The sequence below is a fragment of the Gavialis gangeticus genome, unplaced genomic scaffold (genome assembly GCF_001723915.1).
Source record: "Gavialis gangeticus isolate Ggan-Ray unplaced genomic scaffold, GavGan_comp1, whole genome shotgun sequence".
NCBI lineage: Eukaryota > Metazoa > Chordata > Crocodylia > Gavialidae > Gavialis > Gavialis gangeticus.
The window spans coordinates 63,064,760-63,078,724 of NW_017729024.1; the positions used below are offsets into that span (position 1 = coordinate 63,064,760).

At 44.2% G+C, this 13,965-nt stretch overlaps 1 protein-coding gene across 1 annotated transcript in view; it reads left to right on the forward strand.

The window, feature by feature from the left end:
• Nucleotides 1-13,965, forward strand: part of DGKQ (diacylglycerol kinase theta) — a 139,659-nt gene that overhangs the window by 98,168 nt on the left and 27,526 nt on the right. Inside the window, exon 15 of the mRNA XM_019518213.1 lies at nt 5,815-5,930. Coding sequence (XP_019373758.1) covers nt 5,815-5,930 — 116 coding nt within the window. The remainder of the gene's footprint in view (nt 1-5,814; nt 5,931-13,965) is intronic.

Below are 13,965 nucleotides of genomic sequence, written 5' to 3' on the forward strand. Positions count from 1 at the left end.
AGAGGTGGGAGACACCAGAACTGGGGTATGTGTGTCAATATACCTTGTGTGGGACTTATAAGGAGTATGTGCATTAAGTGGGATAAATGAAAAATGTGTTGAAATTGTATGCACTTCCATGGTGTATAATGATCAGGGATCCAGGTTTTCAATTTGGCATGGAAAAATGCAGTAAAACCCAGGTTTTCTCATTTTAAGGAGAAAAATGCAGAAAAAGGCAGGTTTCCCCCTGCAGGCTGGCAGAGTTCCAGCCTGCAAGGGGATGAGGGGAGGATGAAAAGAGCAGTCAGGCAAGAGGTGCCCTGTGCACATACATATGTACACATGCACATGGCCACCAGGCAGCCTGGAGAGCAGTTCCCACAGGTAAGTGTGGTAGGGGGCATGGAATTGAGGTTCCCATAGTGACAGACTAAGGGAGGGACTCAGGCAGGCTGGGGTCGGGGCTGCTGCCCAGCTGCGGCAGTGCGTGGGGCCAAAATGCATGGCTGCAGAGCCCATATGGGGTGGGACAGAGCTTTGGGTGGTTCATCCGGGGAGTGGTGGGGGGAGCTGGCTCCCCACCAGTGTGCACACTCCTGGGGGAGGAATGGAGAGCACATATCCTCCAGATTTGTGTGCGGGGTCAGGGCAGGCTGCCTGCTGTGGGCTCAGGGCTCCCTGGCCTGCTGTCCTCCCCCTGGGGCCTTCACAGGCTAGTGGGCTGGACCTGGTATGGCAGGGCAGAGTGGGACCGGCTGGGGAAGCTCCTTGCCACTGCTGCAAGCCCTATGCTGCTGTGGTGAAGCACTTTCTGCCTGCCCAGCAGCAGCAGCTGGCATGGCAGCTTGGAGCTCCTAGTGGCAGCAACAAGCTTCCTTGCCTGGCCCTGCTCTGCCCAGCTGTGCTGGGTCTCACCCACTGGGCTGTGGAGGCCCCGGAGGGAGAGCAGCAGGTTGGGGAGCCCCGATCCACCACCCTGCATCCACCCCCTTTCCCAAAACAGGTTCTACTCTGGCTATGCCATCTGTCGGGGAGAGGGAGCTGAGCTCTGTGCTGCACCCTGCTACAGCAGCTGCTGCCTCCCACGGGTGGGAGCTTGGGCATTGCTCTGGGGGGTAGGGGTCTGTGGACCTGGGTCCTTGGCCTCATAGCCCTGGCAGCTGGGGGCCCCCTCCAGCAGGGCTGTGCAGTGGCATGGGGCTGTGGGTGGGGGGAGTGAAGGGCACTGGTGGGTCAGGGGGCTGTGGGTGGGGAGTGAGGGGCACCTGCAGGGCTGGGCAGGGGCATGGGGCTGTGGGTGGGGGGAGTGAAGAGCACTGGTGGGGAAAAGAGGCTGTGGATGGGGCATGGAGGGGCACCAGCAGGGCTGGGTGGGCTGTGGGTGGACAGGAGGGGCAGTTGCATGGGCAGGGCTGCTCACCACCACAGTGCAGTGGGGTGGGGACAGCTGCAGCTTGGACCTGCATCCTGGGAGGGGAGGGGTCAGTGGAGCTCTTATTTTCCCTGATAAACCCAAAATCAAACACCAAAATTTATAGGTATTTAGAATTTATTTTATTATAGTGACTGAGGCACTGGTAGGCTTCCAAATTGCTTTAAAATTGTAAATATAGCAATAAAATATTGTGTGCAACTTTTACCTCTGTGTGTGTATGTAGTGGCATTTTAATCATGAAAAAATGTAGATTTGGGGTATTTTGACCAGAGAATTTGATGTTTTTATTAGAGAATTTGCTATTTTTAAACAAAGACGACCAGGATCCCTGTTAATAATACATAACTCAGTGGCAGTGAAACTCCCAGGCATATGTTCAGCTTGAAGCAATAGGAAAATGTAATAGTCTAATCCAGTGGTAATATGTTAGTAATACAATGGTATATTTAATATTAATACAACAGGTATTTGCAGTTTTTCAGATCTCTTGATCCTTTAAATGCATTTCTGAATGACTGTAGATATTATATAGATTGCAACATGCTGTCTCATAACTTTTGCAGCTAGGAGTGCATGGCACATTAACCTGTTTGTAGGAGCATGAGCATGGTGGTTCCTAGCTTTCCATCTTGAACTTGCAACTTGTTATCCAAGCACATTCTGCTGATAGTTCAAGTGTATTTGATAGGAACATAACTCATTTTCAGCTTGCCAACCACACTGGTCAAGTGATAGCCATGGTAGATTAGGTTCAAGTTCACTTTGTGTCAAATAAGACTTTGATAACTGGCTCTACATACATAGTGCACAAGGTTCTTGGTGGAATAATTTCACCCTAACATCCAGAAGAGTTGTCAAAGATATTAACAGATGATACTGCAACACAACATACTTTTCTACACAACTGTATAAATCTTTATCAACATCAGGCCTTGTTCCTAGACCTGCCAGTAGATGTGGAACACCTTCTATGCAGATTTCGTAGTGTGACCACTGAACTGGCTAGTGGTGTCACAACAAGTGACACTGTGGAATCCAACTAGAGATGCATGAACTGGCTCAGGAAACTCTGACACATGCCATGAACTAGATTGAATCTTATTGGATAGCTTCTCTTCATGCAAACCTTAAGCACAAGATTATGCCATAGAAGAAGGACCAGTATGTCTGTTATCACAGGAGAATACTAGAGAGGAATATCTCTGACAACTGCATGTTTGTCATATATGAGCATACTTATGTCCATCTCTTGGCACGAATGCGGTTGCAAAAAGTCACATGAGTTGGAGTGTGGTCTACTTTTCCATCAGCAAAACCACCAACGATGAGCACTCTTTCACTTTGGAAAGATTGGCGTGATTACTTAAGATGCTTCTCACTTACAAAATTCAGTTAGTTTTCTCCGTTTGCTGGTAAGTATATGAAACTACTTTGTGATGCGGCTAACAGAAGAGATCTGCTGCTAATGATTCTGCAGATTGGCGTAGTATTTTGACTCCTTAATATTCCTGTGCCTGCCTTTACAGGTGGTAATATGTATTGAGCAAAGACAATGTCAGTTTGGTCGCATGAGTTGGAGTAATTGGCAAACACTTGTTTCCAAAAGAATCAGCCAAATCTCCAAATGTTCACGCAGTTTTTGGCTTTCCTGTTCTCTGTACAGGAGCCATGCCGTCAATGATAATGATTTCTGATTTCTCAGACGTAGCATCTGGCAGAACAGTTACTGCTTTATCCCCAGTCAAGATCCGTGATAAGGTTGCTTTGTTGGCCACGTTGAGTGAGTTGTTGGGTTTAAGACGTGACGAAGGGTATTCTGACAGTCCAGGCTGTAGGAGAGAGTGCATATCATATCTTCTACCAGCTGCAACTAAACTTTCCTGGATCTCCTTTGCTTTCTGCACCTGTTTTATTTTGCTGTACTCTCCTATAGTTGACTTTACATCCTTAAAGTTTTTCAATTTTGATTTGGGTATGTTTGCATAAAGCTCTCGGTAGCATCTGCAGTAAGATGTTTTGGGATAATGGTGCTCAGGACTTCTCTTCTTTTGTTATGCGCATTCAAAAAGTCTAATGCAGTAACTTCTGGCACAACGTCTCCTGCAGAAGTGCATAACAGCTCATCGTTGGAAAACTTAAACAAGTGGAACCTTTTGAACTTTCCTAGTAGCAATGTGACATCATTGTAATCTCATTTGTCATGTCCTTTGTCTTTTGTTATATTTGAAAGATGGTGTTGTATTGGTCCCAAACATCTGATTTACCGTCTTGGTTAGGTGACCTCTTTCATCAAGCAAATAATCTGCTTGGTGTTGTCCTGTTGCATTTGTCAGTTGATGTTGCTGTTAGGGTTTCCCTTTCATCTTCTACCTCTATAACTTTCTTAACAGTGTCTCAGTATGTCTCTTGTAAGCATGTATGGTGATAGTTGAGGCCTTTGGAATGTTTTAGCACGGGATCGACACACCTTGATAGTCTGTCAAGAATACTGCCATAACAAGTATCAAATTCAGCAACTGTCCTACGGTGAACAAGCACCTCATTTATTCACACAATTCCAGCAGGTGTACTTGAGCTAATCGTTGACTGCGAACCTACTTCAAGGCATATGATGCATCTTTTAAGACATATGATACATCTTATAGATTCTGAGTCATACCTCCCATGCTTCACTGGACTCAGTGATGCTGTTGGCTCTGTTGTAATGTTTGCTTAAGGGTGAGTGTCTTGTCGACAGGCTCCATCAGAGCTTCTCATGTTGAGGTAATCTGAAACAACAGAGTTGATATAGCAATTTTGCAAACCTTTTGGGTATCATTCAATAACAAAACTGTAATTCATGTCAGCTATCTTGGGATCCAGTATGGTTGCCACAACAGAAATGTTACCACTGATATCCTCAATTCATACGGTGTTGGTTTAGTTATTGAAATTTAATTTTCTAACCCTAGTGGGGGTTGAAATATTGACCAAAATGTAGATTCACAGCAGCTGTCTTGGATACCAATATGGCAGCTACCCGCACTAATTGCCAGATTGGCAATATGACTTTTCTGACATGAGTAGACCACCTCAACCTGAAATGCACTCCTGCTGCTTGTGGCAATTAGCTGCCTATGGGGTGACACCTTTACCTTTCTATTTTACCCTACTAAGCAAGATGCATCCCACTACACCACAGAAAAAGCCAGTATTATCTAGGAGTTAGGTTCACAGACACTGAATATTTTCCATTCTGTTTCAGTTATAGCTCTGTATAATTGGAAAATACTGACTCTTTTATAAAGACTAAACCTCTTGGATATTATTTAAGCTGTCGTTTTCCCTTTATGCTTGCAAAATAATTGTAGATCAGTAAGGTTCTCTTCCTGTCTCTGTTTTTTTTAACCCAGGTCGAAGAGATTAGTTTTGTTTGCTTGTTTTTTATCTTGCTCTGTTCTCTTATGAGTTAAATTTGGGGTAGCCAACCTGCAGCATGGGTGCCACAAATGGCATACAGAAGGCTGGGGAGGGGGCAGGTAGCACAGTGGCAGATAAGGTAGGAAGCAGAAAATAGAGCAGTAAATGAGGCAGGGAATAAAGAGGAGGAAGCAGAAGGAACCAGAAAGCAGAGCAATTCAGGCAGGGGAAAGAGATCGGAGCGTCACTTGGGGAGACTATGGGACTAATGTATGACATGCCTGCCACCTCAGTTGGCCCCCACTGAGTTAAACTGTAATCATTTGTATGATTTTCCATCTCTTTCTCTCTTCCCCCATTTTCTCTATCTATTACTCCCTGAACTAACTGTCATATTTTAGCTGGGTATCATGAGTTACAAAAAAGTCCTACTTTCCTTATCCCTGATGTGATATTCCTGATTTTTAGCATTCATTTCTTCCCACAGCTCAGATGTTAAAGCTATTTTAAATGCTTTTTATAGTTTCACTGACCATTTGGCTTTTGTGACATCTCCTTTTCAAATAGTGTCAGGAAAATGTAAACCAGCATATTTAGCATTTTCTGTTTTCTGTGATGTATAAAACGGGATTTTCTTCATTTTGTTTGATAACAAAGCATCATGTAGAAATTCATTGTGCTGCTAAAAACTTTAAGGACTTGAATTGATGCATTTCAACTTAATACTGTAACTGTATTTGAAAGCATTGAAAAAACTTGCAACTTCCGAAAGAATCTTCGATCATTACTGGTAGTTCTTCCCTTAAAAGGTTTCCAGTTTTGTGTGTGTGCGTGCGTGAGAATCAGATTTCTTAAATAAAAAGCTAGATCAGATGTCAAGCTATTGATTTTATTACAGTTGACAACTTTTTATTCCAATTATTATAACAACGTTGTTTAATTTTATATTCATTTAACTTATTTCATATTAAAGAACTTTTTAAATACATTTGTTGCAGGTTCTGTTGTGCTTGAAGTCTCTTGCTTTTCTGAAGCTGAAAGAATTTATATGCTAATTAAAGATACAACTGTCAATGACAAGCAACTTCATGCTGTTGTGATACCTGAAGTGCTGGTAAGTTGTTTTTTGTTGGGTTTTATTTTTTTTTTTTCAAGTATGTTCTCTGTAAAATAAATACATTTTATGTTGTCTGAGAGAAATTATTAGAAAATACTAGATATTTGAAGTGGGAGGGAGGACAATAATGGATTTGCAATGAGCTTTCTTAAGTGTTATATTAGAAATGCACAAAGGGACATAAAATGCCAATTGTGACTGACTTCTGTTCTGTTAATATTGATTGTGAAGCGATGAACTTTGGTAGGAGAGAGAAAAATAAAGAGTTACAAAAGAGACAAGTAAATAAAGTATACTTTTCCTGTGATTCCTTTCCTCTAAAACCGTTTCATTGTTCCTAAAATTCAATAGGATACTCTGCCTTTTATTAGGAATTAGCTGTGACATTGCAACAGAATTGTTTTGGTGTTTAATTTTTTATCTTTTTAACTTAGTCTAGTTGACAGTAGAGCTTCATCATATAAATATTTTCATGTATAAACTCAAATTTAGTATAAATTATTAAAAGTAGTTATGTGTTTGCTTGCAGGTTTTTATCCACATTGCTCTCAGTGTCTATAACAACTCCAAATTTCTGGTCTCTAACTAGGGAGAAGCAGGCTTGCTTTACAATCTAAGCCATCTAGCCATCCATATCATGAGGTGGAAGTAGTTGAAGTAGAGTATTCTCCCATCCATCCTAGGTTAGCAGGTCTGAGAACAATTAGGCAAGATCTTTGGAATCTATGACCATAGGCAAAAAACGTTTGGGAACCAGCTTTGGCCAAACAGGGGCAGGAGAAACAGAGAGACTGAATCTTGCCTGACTTCTGCAGCAGTCAGAGGAGCAGGTGGAGAAGCAAATATTAGTTTTCCCCATAAGAACACAGGAAAGTAGGCCTGGAAGGGACTTCACAAGGTCATCTAGTCCCAAGGCAGGATCATCCCTGACCAAGGCGCCCCCCAGGCAAATGTCCAACCTGCTCTTGAAAACTTCCAGGGATGGACATTCCACAGTTTCTCTAGGTGTTCCATTCCAGTGCTTGACCACCTTCATAATCGGAAAGTTCCTCCTACTCTCCAGCCGAAATTTCCTCTGCTGCAGCTTAAAGCCATTGCTTCTAGTCCTGTCCCCTATGGCCACAGCGAGAAGCTCACTTCCATCCCCTCTGTAACTGTCCTTCAGGTATTTGAAGACAATTATCAAATCCAGACTAAATAACCCTAGTCCTCTCCTTTCCTCATAAGTCTTTCTTCTCAGACCTCTAATCATTTTTGTTGCTGTGTGCTAGACTCTTTCCAAACCCTCCACATGCTTCTTGAAATGTGGGCCCCAAAACTCGATACAGTACTCCCAGGTAAGGCCTCACTAGCGCTGAGTAGAGCTGAAGCAGCACTTCCCTTGATTTCCAGGTGACAATTCTGGTAATGCAACCCAGTACGCTGCTGGCTTTGAGCCATATATAACTATTCATTGAGCATGATGAGCCAAGCTTGTGTTTATACAATGTCTAACACAATCCTGTGACCACCCTTTTAGGTATTTTGCATGTCAATGAGGATCACTTACCAATATAAATTTCACTCCCTGTTGTCTTTATCTTTTTTGGAAATTTAAACCATGAATTTCCACATTTGTTTACAAAATTCCTCAAATTTGCTGTTTAAGCTAAAAGTTTAGTGTGTTGTATTGGATAAAAAACAAAAATTAAAATATTGTACAAACTCTCCAGAGAATTTGGTGAGAACAGGATTGTAATGGATTGTAATATTTTGTAAGGGAAACTATATATAAGCAGCATCTTGTAGATGGATTTTTTTTTCATTTTTGTTCTGGTCCTCAGTGTTTACCTTGTTGCCTTTATTAAAAATAGACCATTAACTAACACTAAATTTTGCTTTGTAAAAGAAATCAAGCAAACATCTTGCTTTTTCTTCATGTTCTCTTATCGATCCATGAGAAATGCAGAATACAGTAAGGCACTGAAGATTCCTCCAATATTTGGAGCCATTTAGCATGCTTACACACCACACTAGGTTACAAAACAAACCTTGCTGTTCATAAAATCATCAATGAATGTTTTTGCATGGAGGATGAAAGAAAAATATACTAAAATATGTTTCTTGGCATAGAAACATCATGCTCTGACAGCATTGAGCTTGGACATGAATTGTAGTAACTCTTTAACTGAATGTGCTCATCAGTGAAATCTGCCCATTCTGAAAAGAATCAGTATTTAAACCCTGCTGCTTACAGGCAGGTTGTTATACAGTTCGTGCCAGTTCTTGTCCGATCACAGTCCTTAAAATTCATATAAACTTATTTCTAGCCTCCCATCAAGACCCAGCATTGCTCACTAGGATAAAGAACGTGCAAATTACATTACACAAAGTCTATCACTCCTACCTAGGAGTCTGGATTGTCTTAGAAATAGGCTTCCTTCAGACAGTATACTGTCGCCAAATATATTTGCTTGCTCACTCACCCACCCATCTCCCAGAAAAATGCACTAAAAGCATCTGTCAGATAGTTATGCCTGATGTTAGCACTTGCCCTGTGGGATAGGGTGCTGTCATCAAGCGTAACTATTTTATATGCAGTATTCAACAGAATAGTACAAATAGTAATAAAAAACAAATCAGGCACAGAATAGAATCACAGCCTACTAATCTGGAAAAATTAAGCTTTTTTAGCTACTGCCAAAGCACATAAATCTCACCCTTCCTCATCTGAGAAAAGAGAAATAAATTTACTCCTTAAAAAACAAAAACCAAACAGCCAAAGCAAAACCACACTGCACACTTCACTTTTCAAGCACGGATAAAGAAGAAACATCCTATAGGAGTTGCATTCCATCCTGCAAAGTAACAAGAAATAAATACCGTGTCCCTACTGAGCTTTCATTAACTGATTCTAAAAAATCCTCCAAAATTGTACAGTTTTGTATTGCAATAATAAACTAAACATGTGCCTTTTAGAATCCAGTGAATCTGTTTCCTGCTGCTGGTTGCCATAACCTGTTTTCACAAAACTTTTTTCTTTTGAGTAGGGATTAAGTAATCTTTTAATTGAAGCTTCTTAAACACAGGCTGCTTAAGCATCCAAATGCAGTAGGATTGCTGAAAGCAGAATTCTTTCTATAGTGTTTTCACCTTTCTCTTGTTCAGCTGTTATCCCTGTAACTTCCTGTAACTCCTGGGCTAGAGACGGGCATTATGAACAGACTGGTTTAAATGATCAGAAACTGGTTTAAACTTGTAACAAAATAGACGTTCAGTGCACATAAATCAGTTTGAAAATGGCTGAAACCGGTTTGAGATAAACCTGGTTGAATGTAGTATCAGACTTAACTGATTTGGGTCAAACCAGTTTATGCAATGTCTGTCCCAGACCCCTTCCTGGTTTAACTTAAACCAGAGTCCCAGGGCTCTCTGCTCCACAGCAGGGCTGGCCCTGCCCCTCTGCTCCCTGGCTGGAGCTCTGGCAGAGAGGGCAGGCACATCAAAGTCTGCCTGACTTCCCTGTTTCTCTCCCCCCTGCCCTGCCCCCATCCCCAACCAGTCTCTACTCAAGCAGGGATTCCCCTCATCCCTCTCCCATAGCATGGACATGAACCGTAGCCAGCATGTGGTATGCTAGCTAATGCTGAGAGGTGTCTGTAAGGCAGACAAGACAATGTCCGCTTAGGGCTTTTTGGAGCTAATCAGCAGGTCAGCTGGTAATGTCCCTGTCCCTCTGCTCCTACCTTGGAAAAAAATCTGTTTAAGAAGAGTTTGAACTAATGAGAGAGCCTTTTCTTTTCTTGATGGGCTGATATAAGCTATCAACTCCCTGTGTAACTCCCTGCTGGCTCCCTCACTGGTCAAGGGCAGTGAGGGTGGTGGGGGAACCCCTCCCTAATCAGAGCCTCCTGCTGGAGCATGGCCACACACACCCCGTCAGCTCAGCATTATGGAAGGGAAGGGAGGGCTGCTTACCTGTGGGGCTGTGCCAGCAGAGATGGCCACTGTGTACAAAACCTCCCCACGCTGCCATGGAGCTGTGCCCAGAGCCATGCGGCCGGGCAGCACACAGCCATCCCCAGCACCATCCCAAGCCACGGCTGCTGCTGCCAGTTTTGTACGCAGCAGCCATCACTGCTGGCATAGCCCCGCAGGTAAGAAGCAGTGGCCACTGTGTGCCAAGGGTGACAGCCGCTGCGTACAAAACCTCCCTGCACTGCCGCTGCAGAGCCATGCTCGGAGCTGTGCAGCTGGCCACAGAGTGGTAGTGGCAGTGTGCTGGCACAACACAGGATGGTGGTGGGGATGGCTGCGTGCTGCCTGGCTGCCACCACACTGCCACTGCCACCCTGTGGCTAGCCATACAGATCTGGACATGGTTCCATGGCGGCTCAAGGAGGTTTTGTACACAGTGGCCATTTCTGCTGGCACCGCCCTGCAGGTAAGCAGCAGCAGCCACCATGTATGAGCCCCCCCTTCCCCCCGGCCACTGTCCCTTGCCGCAGCCGCTGCAGAGCCAGCCACGGACCTGTGCAGCTGGCCGCATGCCAGCCTCCCCCTCCCCTGGGCAGCCAGCCAGGCAGCATGCGTGCCCCGCATCGCTTACCCATAAAGCCCCCTGAAGAGGGGGGGCACCCCTGCCCTCAGCTCCTGGCCCTGCACATGGCTGCGGTGTGCCACCTGGGGCTGGTGGCACCACCCCTCTCCCTCAGCCCCCTTCTCCAGCCCTGCCCCACAGCCCCCAGGCTCCACTTACCGCTAGGATCTAGGGGCAAAGGGCATGGTTCCACACTGGCAGCACTTGCCCGCAAAGCCCTCCCAGCCAGCACACAGTTGCCTCCACCACCCTGCAGGGCGTAAGCTGCGGTGCAGTGGCGGCCGCTGCATGCAAACCCCACTTTCCACCCTCCGGCTGGGCAGCATGTATGTGGCCCACACATGGCGGTTGCCACCATGCTGCCATGCCCTGTGCCACTTGCTCACAAAACCATGCAGGTGGCCATGGGATGGTAGTACAGGGTGCAGTGGCAGAGTTGCGGTGGCGGCTTCCATGTGCAAACCCCGTCAGGCCGGCAAGTGTGTGGCCTGCAGAGTAGCACCCCTGGCCTTGCCTCCTGGCCCTGCTCCTGAGAGTGGGCACAGGGGATGGTCCCCCACTTCTTGATCTACCCCCCCTAGCACCTTCCTTTTTCCCCACCCTGCCCTGCCCCTTCCCCTCACATGTTTACCTGCTGGGGTGGGTGTCTGTGTGTGCCTCCATTTGCATGTCTGTGCCTGGATGTGTTGGGTCTGGGGGGCTGTTATGAGGAGCATGAAGAGGGCTGTTGAGGTTGTCGGGGGGAATGTGGGACAGCAGCAGCGCTGGGGTGGGGGCTGTGGGGAGCCTTTAATTTTTATCATGGATTTTGGGTTTTTAATCAAAGAATTTGCAATTTTTAGTCAGAAAACCAGGATCCCTGGTCATCACTGTGCACTACAGGAAAGCACAACATATATTAGACATTCATACAAATTTTGCAGCACACCAAGCATTATGAATTGTGCTGGAAAGGCAGGTGCCAGGTCTTCTGGTAGGGGAGGGAGAGGGGGCAGAGGGAGAGCTGCAAGTCCATCTGTCTGTGTCTGTCGTCCCCATGTGCGCTTTCCCCCTCCCTCCCCGCAATAGATGCACCCTCTTTCCTGGCAGCAATGACTCTTCTGCTGCTAGCGGGAGAAAGGAGGTGGGAGCAGTGTCTGTACCTGCACCACCTTCATTAAAAACAGTCTAACAGTCTCCAACCTAGCTTCAGTTCCTAGCGTGATCCTTCCAGTGCCAGAGGAGAACAGGCTGGGGAGTCGGATGTGAGGCAGGTTATAGTGTGTCATAAATCCTATATCTATACTGAGTCCATGAGTTTTTGTATCTAGGAGGTTGATGAACTTAATTTCATAGGCTCATCTGTGAAAAGTGTTTTGTGAATTCCCTTTGAGGTTCAGGACTTAGAGATTGCAGGAAGTGTGGTTTTCTTGTGAGAAATATGCCCCCACTGGTAATTGAGTGTTCTTGTCTTTAATAAATGTCCAGTGTGCATTCATTTTGGTGTGCAGTTGTTGTTTGGTCTCCTACATATTTTCCATTAGGGCATTTGGTGCACTGGATGAGAGATGTAACATTTCTGGAGCTCCAGGTGTAAGATCCAGGAATGGTGATGGTTCTGTTGTGGGATGTAGTAATTGTGGCAGTATTGGAGATATGTTGGCAGGTTTTGCATTTCTTGTCATGGCATGGTCTGGATCCATTCAGTGTTTTATCTGTAGGAAGTTGCTTCTGGTGATAAGGTTAGCAAGGTTCGGTGCTTGTTTGAATTTAGCTTTTTAGCATCTACTTTTCATTTCTGCTTCTTCATGCATTCAGGGACAACAATGATGGCATTTATCTTCACACCAGGCTAGAGGGAGGCTTGTTCAACATGGCAAAGTTTAGAATGAAAACCAAGATGAAAGAACCGGTTCTGAGAGATTTCCTATTTGCAGATGACATGGCTTTGGTTGCCCACATAAAATCTTCCCTGCAAAATCTATGGGCAGATTTTCTGAATCATGCAAGAGCTTTGGGATAGTAATTAGTCTTAAGAAGATTGTGAGATCAGGTACAAGGGGGTGAAGGAACCAATACCTGACATCTCTTGCTGTTGATGGTTTTTGCTACTTTGGTTTTACAATCAGCAGGAATCTAGACCTTCAGACTGAAGTGACTAACAGAATCAGAAACGTAGCTAAGAATTTCGATCTATTACAGAAATATGCATGAAATAACAGCAAATTATCAGCTTAGGTGAAGAAGTGAATCTATAGGACTTGTGTGTGGTCATCCCTGCTTTATGGTTCAGAAATGTGGACTTTACATGTTAGGCATATCAAGAGACTGAACAGTGTCCACATGAGATGTCTGCATAAGATCCTGAGAATAAAATGGGAAAATACAATGCCAAATACAGAGGTACTGGAGTGTGCAGGTCTGACACGCTTAGAAGCCATTAACAAGAAGAGGAGGTTATGTTAGATCAGCCATGTCAGGAGAATGGGAGAAGACCTTAACCCCAAGAATATTTTGTATAGTGATATTGTAAATGGCTCTAAAAAGCAGGGTCATCTTCTATGGCAGTACCATGATGTGTGGAAAAATGATGTGAAGTTGTTCACCATCAGGGTAGAAAGCTGGGAGGTGTGCACAAAATCCCATCCAATCTGGAGGGATCATCTGGCACTGGATGCAGTTCAGCATGAAGTGGCTTTGACTCAGAGGATGGAACCAAAGCAAGAAAGAAGAAAGCAGCATACTGTAAATTTGGACTCCAACTCGGGCAACATATGGATCTGTGAAACTTGTAACAAGCTGTGTCGCTCTCAAATTGGACTTGCCACCCGCAAACGAATTTATCAGGCATCTGACTACAACTCTTATGTGTGCACCGTGATCCAGAGGATTGATGGTTACCTACTACACAGCAAATCAGAATTTCATACAGACCTATTTATGACTTTTCTGTAAATAATACTTTTAATGGTTTTAATTGTACTTCACTGCCTGAATCAGTTTTAGACAAAAACAAATCAGTTTAAGAGGAATTGACACACTTTGTGCTATCATTTATTATTTAAAGCTGGGCAAATAATATAATTTCTTGGTTTGGGCGGTCAAACCAAAATATTTGAGAGAGAAATTTTGGTTTGACTTGAACTGAAATAGAAACGTCTCTGGTTGTTGGGGTTAGGTCCCCGTCCCCCTGCCCTGGGACGAGGAGGGTGGGGGGAGGTGCTAAGTTTCTTTTGTGTTCATATAAAATTTCATTTGGCGTAAAACAAAATGTTTGGTTTTGATGGTCTTGTCCTTATCTTTTGAATTTTGGTCGGTTTTGAAATGTAAAAATCCTATATTGAAACAAGTCAAAATGTTTCATTAAAAAATCCCCTCAAAATATGTTTTTGATTCAAAATGTAAAATTTACCTGAACTTTAAAATACTTTTTTAACATTGCATGTATTAGTGAATTTAATTTGGGGGGGGGGG